The sequence below is a fragment of the Mixophyes fleayi genome, chromosome 2, assembly GCF_038048845.1.
Source record: "Mixophyes fleayi isolate aMixFle1 chromosome 2, aMixFle1.hap1, whole genome shotgun sequence".
In the NCBI taxonomy this organism is placed as follows: Eukaryota; Metazoa; Chordata; class Amphibia; order Anura; family Limnodynastidae; genus Mixophyes; species Mixophyes fleayi.
The window spans coordinates 42062840-42075167 of record NC_134403.1 but is presented as its reverse complement, the minus strand read 5'-3'; the positions used below and the strand labels follow the sequence as shown (position 1 = coordinate 42075167).

The window sequence follows — 12328 nt, the reverse complement described above, 5'->3', positions numbered from 1 at the left end:
AACTGACTAGTTCCTGATATCCCGCAGACAAAGGTGCGCCAACTAGTCTACCCATCAGACACAGCGGTTACAAGTGGTGTACCCGTCAGAAACAGTGGTTACAAATGGTGCACCCGTCAGACACAGCGGTTACAAGTGGTGCACCCGTCAGACACAGCGGTTACAAGTGGTGTACCCATCAGACACAGTGGTGTACCCGTCAGACATAGCGGTTACAAAAGGTGTACCCGTCAGACACGGTGGTTACAAGTGGTGTACCCTATATGATCATCTGCCACGGAAGCAGAAAGGGGTATTCAGTTAGCTCTCCTCTGCTAATAAACATGGATTATAAGAGCAGCAACCCTCAGAAACTGGGACAATGTGCGGTGTAGTATACTCAGTGTCACTCAGAAATGGGCAAACCATGGAGTACACTCAGCTACAACAGCTTACCAGTCCTAACATAAGTACAGTCATGGCCAAAAGTTTTGAGAATGACACAAATATTATTTTTCACAGTCTGCTGCCTCAGATTTTATGATGGCAATTTGCATATACTCCAGAATGTCAATTTCAATTTCAAAGTCCCTCTTTGCAATGACAATGAACTTTATACAAAAAACAACATTGTTACTGCATTTCAGCCCCGCCACAAAAAAAACAGCTGACATCAGGTCAGTGATTCTCTCATTAACACAGGTGAGAGTGTTGACAAGCACAAGGCTGGAGATCACTGTCATGCTGATCGAGTTAAAATAACAGACTCGACGCTTTAAAAGGAGGGTGGTGCTTGAAATCATTGTTCTTCTTCTGTTAACCATGGTTAACTGCAAGGAAACACGTGCAGTCAGGGCTGGACTGGGACTAAAAATCAGCCCTGGCATTTAAAGTACACAGGCCCACCTCAGGTCCAGAAGGAAAAAAATCGTGAGCCGTCGAGCAGCGGCGGCGCCAAATAGGGCGTGGCCAACATGGGGCATTGATACATACATTATAATAAAACATTACATTTATCATGCCCTCCCAGCCACATCACGCCACCCCCCCCAGGCACATTATGACACCCCCAGCCCACTGTACTTATCTATGCTGCTGACATCCATCAGGGTGGGAACTTCCTGTAGAGTGAACAGGGAAGCTCTTTGTCTCATGAGATTACCAAATCTTGTGAGACCTAGAGCTCCTCGGCTTGCTCTGCAGGCTGTGTCCTGTCCAGGGACTGGGAGCAGCTATCCGCTCCCTCCTGCTAACCAGAGCTGGATTAACGCTCGGGGGGCCTGGGTTATTTAAGACAGGGGGCCCCTATTATGTAACATGGTTATCATATTAGACACAATGTTAGACAAATACACAAGCAATACTGTGTGCACTACTGTTAGTTGCACGCAGCTCTTCACAAGCAGTACAGTGTGAAGTGGGACTTACCTCCCAACTGTCCTTGTAGTCTGATCAGAACTCACTAAACGAGACAGTCATCAAAATTCGGGACTTCCCCACCTGTGTTCTTGTCACTTGCACCACCTGTGGCTGCTGGTGTCTTTAGTAGCTGCTTGTCTGGATCCTCGAATGCTGGAGGCCCTATTTGGAAAAAAAAATGGGTACATGTAATTTAGAAACCTCCAACCAGCCCTGGTGTTTAATCAATGCAACCCATGTTTTATAATTAGGCCTCCCTCCAGCCTCAACATTAAAATTGTAGTATTCACGTTTAATAAATAAACCTATATACCTCCCTCCAAACAACCCCAGCAATAAATTAAATCGCATTTACGTTTAAGAAATATACCTATTTCCCCCAACCATCAATGCCATTAAATAATTCCTATTCACATTTAATAAATAAATAGACGATATTTTTTCCCCAAACGGCCCCACTTTCAATTAATAGCCCCCAAATCATATTATGCCACAATAGTGCCCCAGTTCGTACAATAGTGCCCCCAAATTATTTTATACCACAATACTGCCCCCAGTTAATATTATACCTCAATAGTGCCCCCAAATCATATTATGCCATACAGTAGTGCCCCCAAATCATATTATGCCATACAGTAGTGCCACAAATCATATTATGCCATACAGTAGTGCCCCAAATCATATTATGCCACAAAGTAAACATATTAACAACACTAAATTACATTTGCATAAAATGTGAGGTTATATAAATATCCAGTAGGAATATACAGCCCCCCCCCCTCCCCCGTGTGGCATCCTCACTTTTCTCCCCCCCCCCTGCTTTCTGTGTGCCATTCTCTTCCCCCTTTTCCAGCTTTCTGTGTGCCATTCTCTTCCCCCTTTTCCTGCTTTCTGTGTGCCATTCTCTTCCCCCTTTTCCTGCTTTCTGTGTGCCATTCTCTTCCCCCCTTTCCTGCTTTCTGTGTGCCATTCTCTTCCCGCCTTTCCTGCTTTCTGTGTGCCATTCTCTTCCCCCTTTTCCTGCTTTCTGTGTGCCATTCTCTTCCCTCTTTTCCTGCTTTCTGTGTGCCATTCTCTTCCCCCTTTTCCTGCTTTCTGTGTGCCATTCTCTTCCCTCTTTTCCTGCTTTCTGTGTGCCATTCTCTTCCCCCCTTTCCTGCTTTCTGTGTGCCATTCTCTTCCCCCTTTTTCTGCTTTCTGTGTGCCATTCTCTTCCCCCTTTTCCTGCTTTCTGTGTGCCATTCTCTTCCCTCTTTTCCTGCTTTCTGTGTGCCATTCTCTTCCCCCTTTTCCTGCTTTCTGTGTGCCATTCTCTTCCCCCTTTTTCTGCTTTCTGTGTGCCATTCTCTTCCCCCTTTTTCTGCTTTCTGTGTGCCATTCTCTTCCCCCTTTTTCTGCTTTCTGTGTGCCATTCTCTTCCCCCTTTTCCTGCTTTCTGTGTGCCATTCTCTTCCCTCTTTTCCTGCTTTCTGTGTGCCATTCTCTTCCCCCTTTTCCTGCTTTCTGTGTGCCATTCTCTTCCCTCTTTTCCAGCTTTCTGTGTGCCATTCTCTTCCCCCTTTTCCAGCTTTCTGTGTGCCATTCTCTTCCCCCTTTTCCAGCTTTCTGTGTGCCATTCTCTTCCCCCTTTTCCAGCTTTCTGTGTGCCATTATCTTCCCCCTTTTCCTGCTTTCTGTGTGCCATTCTCTTCCCCCTTTTCCTGCTTTCTGTGTGCCATTATCTTCCCCCTTTTCCTGCTTTCTGTGTGCCATTCTCTGCCCTCTTTTCCTGCTTTCTGTGTGCCATTCTCTTCCCCCTTTTCCTGCTTTCTGTGTACCATTATCTTCCCCCTTTTCCTGCTTTCTGTGTGCCATTCTCTTCCCGCCTTTCCTGCTTTCTGTGTGCCATTCTCTTCCCCCTTTTCCTGCTTTCTGTGTGCCATTCTCTTCCCTCTTTTCCTGCTTTCTGTGTGCCATTCTCTTCCCTCTTTTCCAGCTTTCTGTGTGCCATTCTCTTCCCTCTTTTCCTGCTTTCTGTGTGCCATTCTCTTCCCTCTTTTCCAGCTTTCTGTGTGCCATTCTTTTCCCTCTTTTCCAGCTTTCTGTGTGCCATTCTCTTCCCCCTTTTCCAGCTTTCTGTGTGCCATTCTCTTCCCTCTTTTCCAGCTTTCTGTGTGCCATTCTTTTCCCTCTTTTCCAGCTTTATGTGTGCCATTCTCTTCCCTCTTTTCCAGCTTTCTGTGTGCCATTCTCTTCCCCCTTTTCCTGCTTTCTGTGTGGCATCCGTCACCCGCTATCTCCCCCCCCCCCCCCGTTTTACTGTACTTACCTTTTCATCTTCTTTTCTCCTCCTGTTTCTGTCTTCTTTCTTCTTCTGTTCCACGCTCCTCAGACCCGGCCGACTAGACAGTGCTCTGGTGTGATCTCACATGTGATCTGGTGGCTGGTTCCTGGGGAGGAGCCAGCCACCAGGCTGTCAATGCACGCTGTGTGAGTGCACGGTGTACGCTGTCAGTACACCGTGCACCGACTGCCAGGGACCGGACCGGCCCATCTGCCCATCGGCCCTTCTGGCATTTGCCAGAAGTGCCAGATGGCCAGTCCGGCCCTGCGTGCAGTCATCATTGCTTTGCACAAAAAGGGCTTCACAGGCAAGGATATTGCTGCTAGTAAGATTGCACCTAAATCAACCATTTATTGGATCATCAAGATCTTCAAGGAGAGAGGTTCAATAGTTGTGAAGAAGGCTTCAGTGCGCCCAAGAACATCCAGCAAGCACCAGGACCGTCTCCTAAAGTTGATTCAGCTGCGGGATCAGGGCACCACCATTGCAGAGCTTGCTCAGGAATGGCAGCAGGCAGGTGTGAGTGCATCTGCACGCACAGTGAGGGGAAGACTTTTGGAGGATGGCCTGTGTCAAGAAGGCCAGCAGAGAAACCACTTCTCTCCAAGAAAAACATCAGAGACAGACTAATATTCTGCAAAAGGTACAGGGATTGGACTGCTGAGGACTGGGGTAAAGCCATTTTTTCTGATGAATCCCCTTTCAAATTGTTTGGGGTTGCTTCTCAGCCAAGGGAGTGGGCTCACTCACAATTTTGCCCAAAAACACAGCCATGAATAAATAGTACTAAAACATCCTCCAAGAGCAACTTCTCCCAACCATCCAAGAACAGTTTGGTGACGAACAATGCCTTTTCCAGCATGATGGAGAACCTTGCCATAAGGCAAAAGTGATAACTAAGTGGCTCAGGGATCAAAATATCAAAATTTTGGGTCCATGGCCAGGAAACTCCCCAGACCTTAATACTATTGAGAACTTGTCAATCCTCAAGAGGTCGGTGGACAAACAAAAAATTGTAACAAACTCAAAGCATTGATTAGGCAAGAATGGGCGGCCATCAGTCAGAATGTGGCCTAGAAGTTTATTGACAACATGCCAGGGCGAAATGCAAAGGTCTTCAAAAAGAAGGGTCAACACTGCAATATTGACTGTTAAACTTAATGTAATGGTCAATAAAAGCCTTTGGCATTTATGAAATGCTTGGAATTTTACTTCAGTATACCATAGCAACATCTGACAAAAAGGTCCAACACTCAAGCAGCAAACTTTGTGAAAACCAATACTTGTGTCATTCTCAATACTTTTGGCCATGACTGTACAGACTACAAAAAGTAAATAATACCAATATCTTGTTATATACAACCATCACAAAAGTATACACCCACAGGTGTGAGAGCAGGAGCACACTAGACACACACACAACCTTCAGAAGCTGCAAACACCTATTAAGTACAAACATATAACTTGTTAAGTAATGTACTGTTTGTGAACACACTGTGCAAACTTACAACACGCAGAAGTATTGTAACAGAAACAGATAACTGAGACTCACTGACAATACACACATCATGCACCTAACAATAAGACGCATTGTACTGCTCATATCATACAACATAGAAGCCATGTACAGTACACACACATCATATATATATATATATATATATATATATATATATATATATATATATATATATATATCATACAGCGCTGCGGAATTAGTGGCGCTATATAAATAAATGATGATGATATAACATAGAAGCCATGTACAATACACACACATCATATAACATTAATAAGCCCTGTACTATACACACACATAATACAACATAGAAGCCATGTACTATACACACACATAATATAACATTAATAAGCCCTGTACTATACACACACATAATATAACATAGAAGCCATGTACAGTACACACACATCATATAACATTAATAAGCCCTGTACTATAGACACACATCATATAACATAGAAGCCATGTACAGTACACACACATCATATAACATTAATAAGCCCTGTACTATACACGCACATAATACAACATAGAAGCCATGTACTATACACACACACAGGGCCGGATTTACCGCTAGGCAACCTAGGCACCTGCCTAGGGCCTAGCGGCTCTCGGGGGGCACAGCTGGGGGGGACAGGAGTAATTTTTAAAAAAATGAAAAAAAAAAAATCGGCCCCTCCCCCGGGGGGTGCCGCGAGTCGGGGGAGGGGGGGGGTGCCGCGAATCGGGTCCCGGCAGCCTCTTCTCCTCTCAGTGTCTCAGTGATAGAGAGAGGAGGAGAGGCTGCCGGGACCCGACCAGCGATCACGTGACTCTTTCTTTCTTTTTCTTTTTTTTTTTACATCTGGACTGACGGAGGAGGAGCAGCGCGCAATAGAAAGGTAAGTAAAACAAGGGACAGAAGTGGTGATGGTGAAGGGGCACAGAAGTGGTGATGGTGAAGGGGCACAGAAGTGGTGATGGTGAAGGGGCACAGAAGTGGTGATGGTGAAGGGGCACAGAGGTAGTGAAGGGGCACAGAAGTGGTGATGGTGATTGGCACAGAAGTGGTAATGGTGAAGGGCACAGAAGTGGTGATGGTGAAGGGCACAGAGATGGTGATTGGCACAGAAGTGGTGATGGGCACAGAGGTGGTGATGGTGATTGGCACAGAAGTGGTGATGGTGAAGGGGCACAGAAGTGGTGATGGTGAAGGGGCACAGAAGTGGTGATGGTGAAGGGGCACAGAGGTAGTGAAGGGGCACAGAAGTGGTGATGGTGATTGGCACAGAAGTGGTGATGGTGAAGGGCACAGAGGTGGTGATGGTGAAGGGCACAGAGATGGTGATTGGCACAGAAGTGGTGATGGTGATTGGCACAGAAGTGGTGATGGGCACAGAGGTGGTGATGGTGAAGGGCACAGAGGTGGTGATGGTGATGGGCACAGAGGTGGTGATGGTGAAGGGCACAGAGGTGGTGATGGTGATTGGCACAGAGGTGGTGATGGTGAAGGGCACAGAGGTGGTGATGGTGAAGAGGCACAGAGGTGGTGAAGGGGCACAGAAGTGGTGATGGTGATTGGCACAGAAGTGGTGATGGTGAAGGGCACAGAGGTGGTGATGGTGATTGGCACAGAGGTGGGGATGGTGATGGGCACAGAGGTGGGGATGGTGATGGGCACAGAGGTGATGGGGAAAGGGCACATGTGATATTGTGAAGGGGCAAAAGTGACAATGAAGGGGCACAGTGTGATGATAGAGGGACAAAAGTGACAAGAGCACATACTTGGATTTATGCGTATTATTTTTGCAAACAACTTAAGTATTTCTGCCCTGACTTCAATATTTATTATGTTGTTTTGACCCAACTACTTAAAAAAACGGGACTGCTTGGTAATTATTTAGGGGTGCCTTTTTCTGCAGCAGGGTGGCCTTGCTCTTTTCACATGTTAGGTACGCCCCCAAAGATGCAAGCCACGCCCTCACCTCCTTTGGCGGCACATGCTTTCATATCTACTTAACTATAGGGGTATATGGTAGGCATGCGGCGGCACATGCTTTCACTTCTACGTAACTATAGGGGTATATGGTAGGCTGCAAAAATATAGTGCTATGGATTGTTTCAGGGAGGGGGCCCAAAAACAGTATCCTGCCTAGGGCCCTATGAGGTCTAAATCCGGCTCTGCACACACATCATATAACATAGAAGCCATGTACAGTACACACACATCATATAACATAGAAGCCATGTACTATACACACACACACACATCATATAACATAGAAGCCATGTACAATACACAAACACATAATATAACATTAATAAGCCCTGTACTATACACACACATCATATAACATAGAAGCCATGTACTATACACACACATCATATAACATAGAAGCCATGTACAGTACACACACATCATATAACATAGAAGCCATGTACTATACACACACACATCATATAACATAGAAGCCATGTACTATACACACACACATCATATAACATAGAAGCCATGTACAATACACACACATATCATATAACATAGAAGCCATGTACAATACACACACATATCATATAACATAGAAGCCATGTACAGTACACACACATCATATAACATAGAAGCCATGTACTATACACACACACATCATATAACATAGAAGCCATGTACAATACACACACACATAATATAACATTAATAAGCCCTGTACTATACACACACATCATATAACATAGAAGCCATGTACTATACTCAGATATATAACACAGACGCCTGATACAATACACAAGACCACAGGGCATATGTCAGATTAGGGTCAGCAGGAAGTACAGTACTCACAGATACACAGCTCCAGCACATAGGCGTAGTAGGACCAGCAAGTTACGAGTGTGATAAAGACCATCGGGAACCAAATGACTACGCGCCGGCAGCACCGCCGACAACCATGTGGCGGCATCACCTCCGTGAGCACCAACTGTCACTGGCTGAGAGGAAGAGAGGAGCGTAACAGAACCTCGACCACACCCACACTGTGACGTCACTGGCTGAGAGCTCGCCTCGGCCACACCCACACTGTGCCGTCACTGGCTTAGAGGGAGTCTGGAGAGTAAAAGAACTTCGGCCACAACCACATTGTGATGTCACTAGCTGAGTGGGAGTCAGGAACGTAATTGAACCTCGGCCAAACCCACGCTCTGACGTCACTGGCTGAGAGCGGAGACAGGAGCATAAAAAAAACAAGTCCTCCAGCTATATAATATAACTATATATATATATATATATATATATATATATATATATATAATTTTTTATTATGACACTAGAAAGACTGAGAAACAGTTATTTCTAACTAAGCAATTGAATGTTGTTTGTAAACCAATGAGAATCCCCTAAAGTGCTGTGCGCTGGGCGTGCTCTGATAAGTTGGGAAGCACCAGCTTCCCATTGTCTGATGTGCAATATTCACTTTGGATTGCTCAACCAATAGCATTAAGTGGAAACATATTAACTGGAAAGTGCTACCAGTGGCATACAATAATTCCATAGGCTTACTCCTAATGTGAGTATAGTGTGTTTATTCTGTGCATACAGTATTGATTGCTTGTCTGAGCACCAAGCAGACTGAGGAAATAACAAAACAAAAACAAATGTATTATTCACTGCAGCACAAATATTGGCCTTAATCAAGCACCCACCAGAGCTGGTACCTATGTGTAATGTCGCCCAACCCTTCTACTTGAACAACTGGTAATCTGTAAGTATTTACAATAGACAGGTTACCATGTAATGTACTTTTCTAAGTTCCAGTATCTAATAGAACAGTGACACAATGAGGGTGGGTCTGTCCATTCCAAAAAAAAAGTAATAAGAACATAGAAGCATAGATTCCCATCCTCAAAGATGTGTATTGTGATTAGAATCTTGCTTATTTCCTAATGAGAAGGTTCTGGTACTTCCCATGATAGAGCCTTATGTTTTTGCAATGTCTCTTGTGTTGACCATATCCATTGCTTCTCGGCCTTTTGGATAAGATCAAGTGTAGTAACTACCCTAGTCTGCCTAGGACTGATGGCAGAAGGCCGGTAGTGCTTGGAGCTCGAAGTGCCTATGCAGTGGTGGGATTCAAATAAATTGACAACTGGTTCTCTGCCCTAATGACCGTTTTAAGTATACAAAAATGTGTTTTGCCCTCAAAACACTGCCACGCTGCCTTCCTTTGCCCCTCAAAACACTCTGCACGCTGCCTTCCTTTGCCCCTCAAAACACTCTGCACGCTGCCTTCCTTTGCCCCTCAAAACACTTCCATGCTGCCTTTCTTTGCTCCCCCTTGCTCCGTTCCTTCACTTACCTTTTCCATCGGCTTCTTTCTTCTCATTTCTTCTGTCTTCTTGCTTGCCGCGGCCGACTCCTCTCTGCGCCACTCCTCACTGACGGTCGGGCGTGACGTGATGACGTCACGCCCGACGTTCAGTGTGGACGGAGTAGGGAGGAGGTGCTGATTCCACGGAGAGGTGTTTTTTTTTTTTTTTTTGTTTCAAGGAGCCTGCTCCCCCCACCAATGCAATGGGTTACCGGTTCGCCGAACCAAGCCTAAAATTAGTTATCGGTTCTGGCGAACCGGTGAGAACCGGCTGAATCCCACCTCTGTGCCTTTGGTCCTGCCCTTTTGGCTGGACCAGAACATTTTTAACCCCACCAGCCATTAGGGCACTTTTTAATTTTATTATTTATGAATACTATTGGCACTTTATCCACGTTTTCCATTTGTAAGTTCTTGTCTGTATGTACCGAGGTGTTTGAGTATAAACCCTCATGGGCAAACCTCTCCCCAAGTTTTCGGCTCCTCCTTCTGTGGAGAGCTGAAGAGACAGTTCCTCTAGGGAAAGCTTCAGCCTATCAAGAGGAGAAATCGGCTTGCTGGAGCCTTGCGGCAGGTGAGCCTGAAGACCCATGGCTCCAAAGGGGCCGTTTGGCTCCGGCTGTTGGAGATGTCAAGGGGTCCTCCCTAGCTGCAGTGAAGGAGTGGCTGAAATTCCTCTCTGGGGACTTTTTAGTCCTGGGGAGGAACAAAGTCCCAAGCCCCCAGCAGTCTCTGGCTTGTACTGGATGATTTGGAGCACGTACCTCTTGCTTCAATAAACAGAAAAAAAACCACATGGATTTTTGGCATAGATCAGGTATGCCTATGTATGCAGTGGTGCTTAAAGGTGCCACCCCTGTAGGCGATCAGCCAGTACCTGGTACTATGGCCATTAAGCTGGTTGTTAGTAGCCCAAGGTGCACCGTGACACCTTAGCAGTGGGTGCCCGAAATGATGGCAGTCAAAATTGCGAATGAGAGAATGCCGGCACTTAGCCTGCCAACATTTTCAAAATGCAGACAGGTTTTCAATGTTGTTCGCGCGATTGGCAACATTAATAGAGCAATGCCGTCGAGTCCATTGGCTATACCCTGGACCCAGCGGCATTGTGATTGGTGACACTAAAAGAACAATTCCGTGGAGTCCAGCGGCTATACCCTGGGTCCAGCGGCATTGTGATTGGTGACACTAAAAGAACAATTCCGTGGAGTCCAATGGCTATACCCTGGACCCAGCGGCATTGTGATTGGTGACACTTAAAGAACAATTCCGTGGAGTCCAGTGGCTATACCCTGGACCCAGCAGCATTGTGATTGGTGACACTTAAAGAGCAATGCCGTGGAGTCCAGCGGCTATACCCTGGACCCAGCAGCATTGTGATTGGTAACACTTAAAGAACAATTCCGTGGAGTCCAGCGGCTATACCCTGGACCCAGCGGCATTGTGATTGGTGACACTAAAAGAACAATTCCGTGGAGTCCAATGGCTATACCCTGGACCCAGCGGCATTGTGATTGGTGACACTAAAAGAACAATTCCGTGGAGTCCAACGGCTATACCCTGGACCCAGCGGCATTGTGATTGGTGACACTAAAATAACAATTCCGTGGAGTCCAGCGGCTATACCCTGGACGCAGCGGCATTGTGATTGGTGACACTAAAAGAACAATTCCGTGGAGTCCAACGGCTATACCCTGGACCCAGCGGCATTGTGATTGGTGACACTAAAATAACAATTCCGTGGAGTCCATTGGCTATACCCTGGACCCAGCGGCATTGTGATTGGTGACACTAAAATAACAATTCCGTGGAGTCCATTGGCTATACCCTGGACCCAGCAGCATTGTGATTGGTGACACTTAAAGAACAATTCCGTGGAGTCCAGTGGCTATACCCTGGACCCAGCAGCATTGTGATTGGTGACACTTAAAGAACAATTCCGTGGAGTCCAATGGCTATACCCTGGACCCAGCAGCATTGTGATTGGTGACACTAAAAGAGCAATGCCGCTGACTCCAACGGCTATACCCTGGACGCAGCGGCATTGTGATTGGTGACACTTAAAGAACAATTCCGTGGAGTCCAGCGGCTATACCCTGGACGCAGCGGCATTGTGATTAGGGACACTAAAAGAGCAATGCCGCTGACTCCAACGGCTATACCCTGGACCCAGCGGCATTGTGATTCGTGACACTTAAAGAACAATTCCGTGGAGTCCAATGGCTATACCCTGGACCCAGCAGCATTGTGATTGGTGACACTTAAAGAACAATTCCGTGGAGTCCAATGGCTATACCCTGGACCCAGCAGCATTGTGATTGGTGACACTAAAAGAGCAATGCCGCTGACTCCAACGGCTATACCCTGGACGCAGCGGCATTGTGATTGGTGACACTTAAAGAACAATTCCGTGGAGTCCAGCGGCTATACCCTGGACGCAGCGGCATTGTGATTAGGGACACTAAAAGAGCAATGCCGCTGACTCCAACGGCTATACCCTGGACCCAGCGGCATTGTGATTCGTGACACTTAAAGAACAATTCCGTGGAGTCCAATGGCTATACCCTGGACCCAGCAGCATTGTGATTGGTGACACTAAAAGAGCAATGCCGCTGACTCCAACGGCTATACCCTGGACCCAGCAGCATTGTGATTGGTAACACTTAAAGAACAATTCCGTGGAGTCCAGTGGCTATACCCTGGACCCAGCGGCATTGTGATTGGTGACACTAAAAGAACAATTCCGTGGAG

At 46.3% G+C, this 12328-nt stretch overlaps 1 protein-coding gene across 1 annotated transcript in view; it reads right to left on the bottom strand.

Annotated features, from left to right (window-relative positions):
- Positions 1 to 8300, bottom strand: part of LOC142140883 (SKA complex subunit 3-like) — a 167812-nt gene extending 159512 nt beyond the window's left edge. The window contains exon 1 of the mRNA XM_075198855.1: positions 8056 to 8300. Within this exon, the coding sequence (XP_075054956.1) occupies positions 8056 to 8173 (118 nt within the window). The 5' untranslated portion in view covers positions 8174 to 8300. The remainder of the gene's footprint in view (positions 1 to 8055) is intronic.
- Positions 8301 to 12328: the final 4028 nt, after the last annotated feature.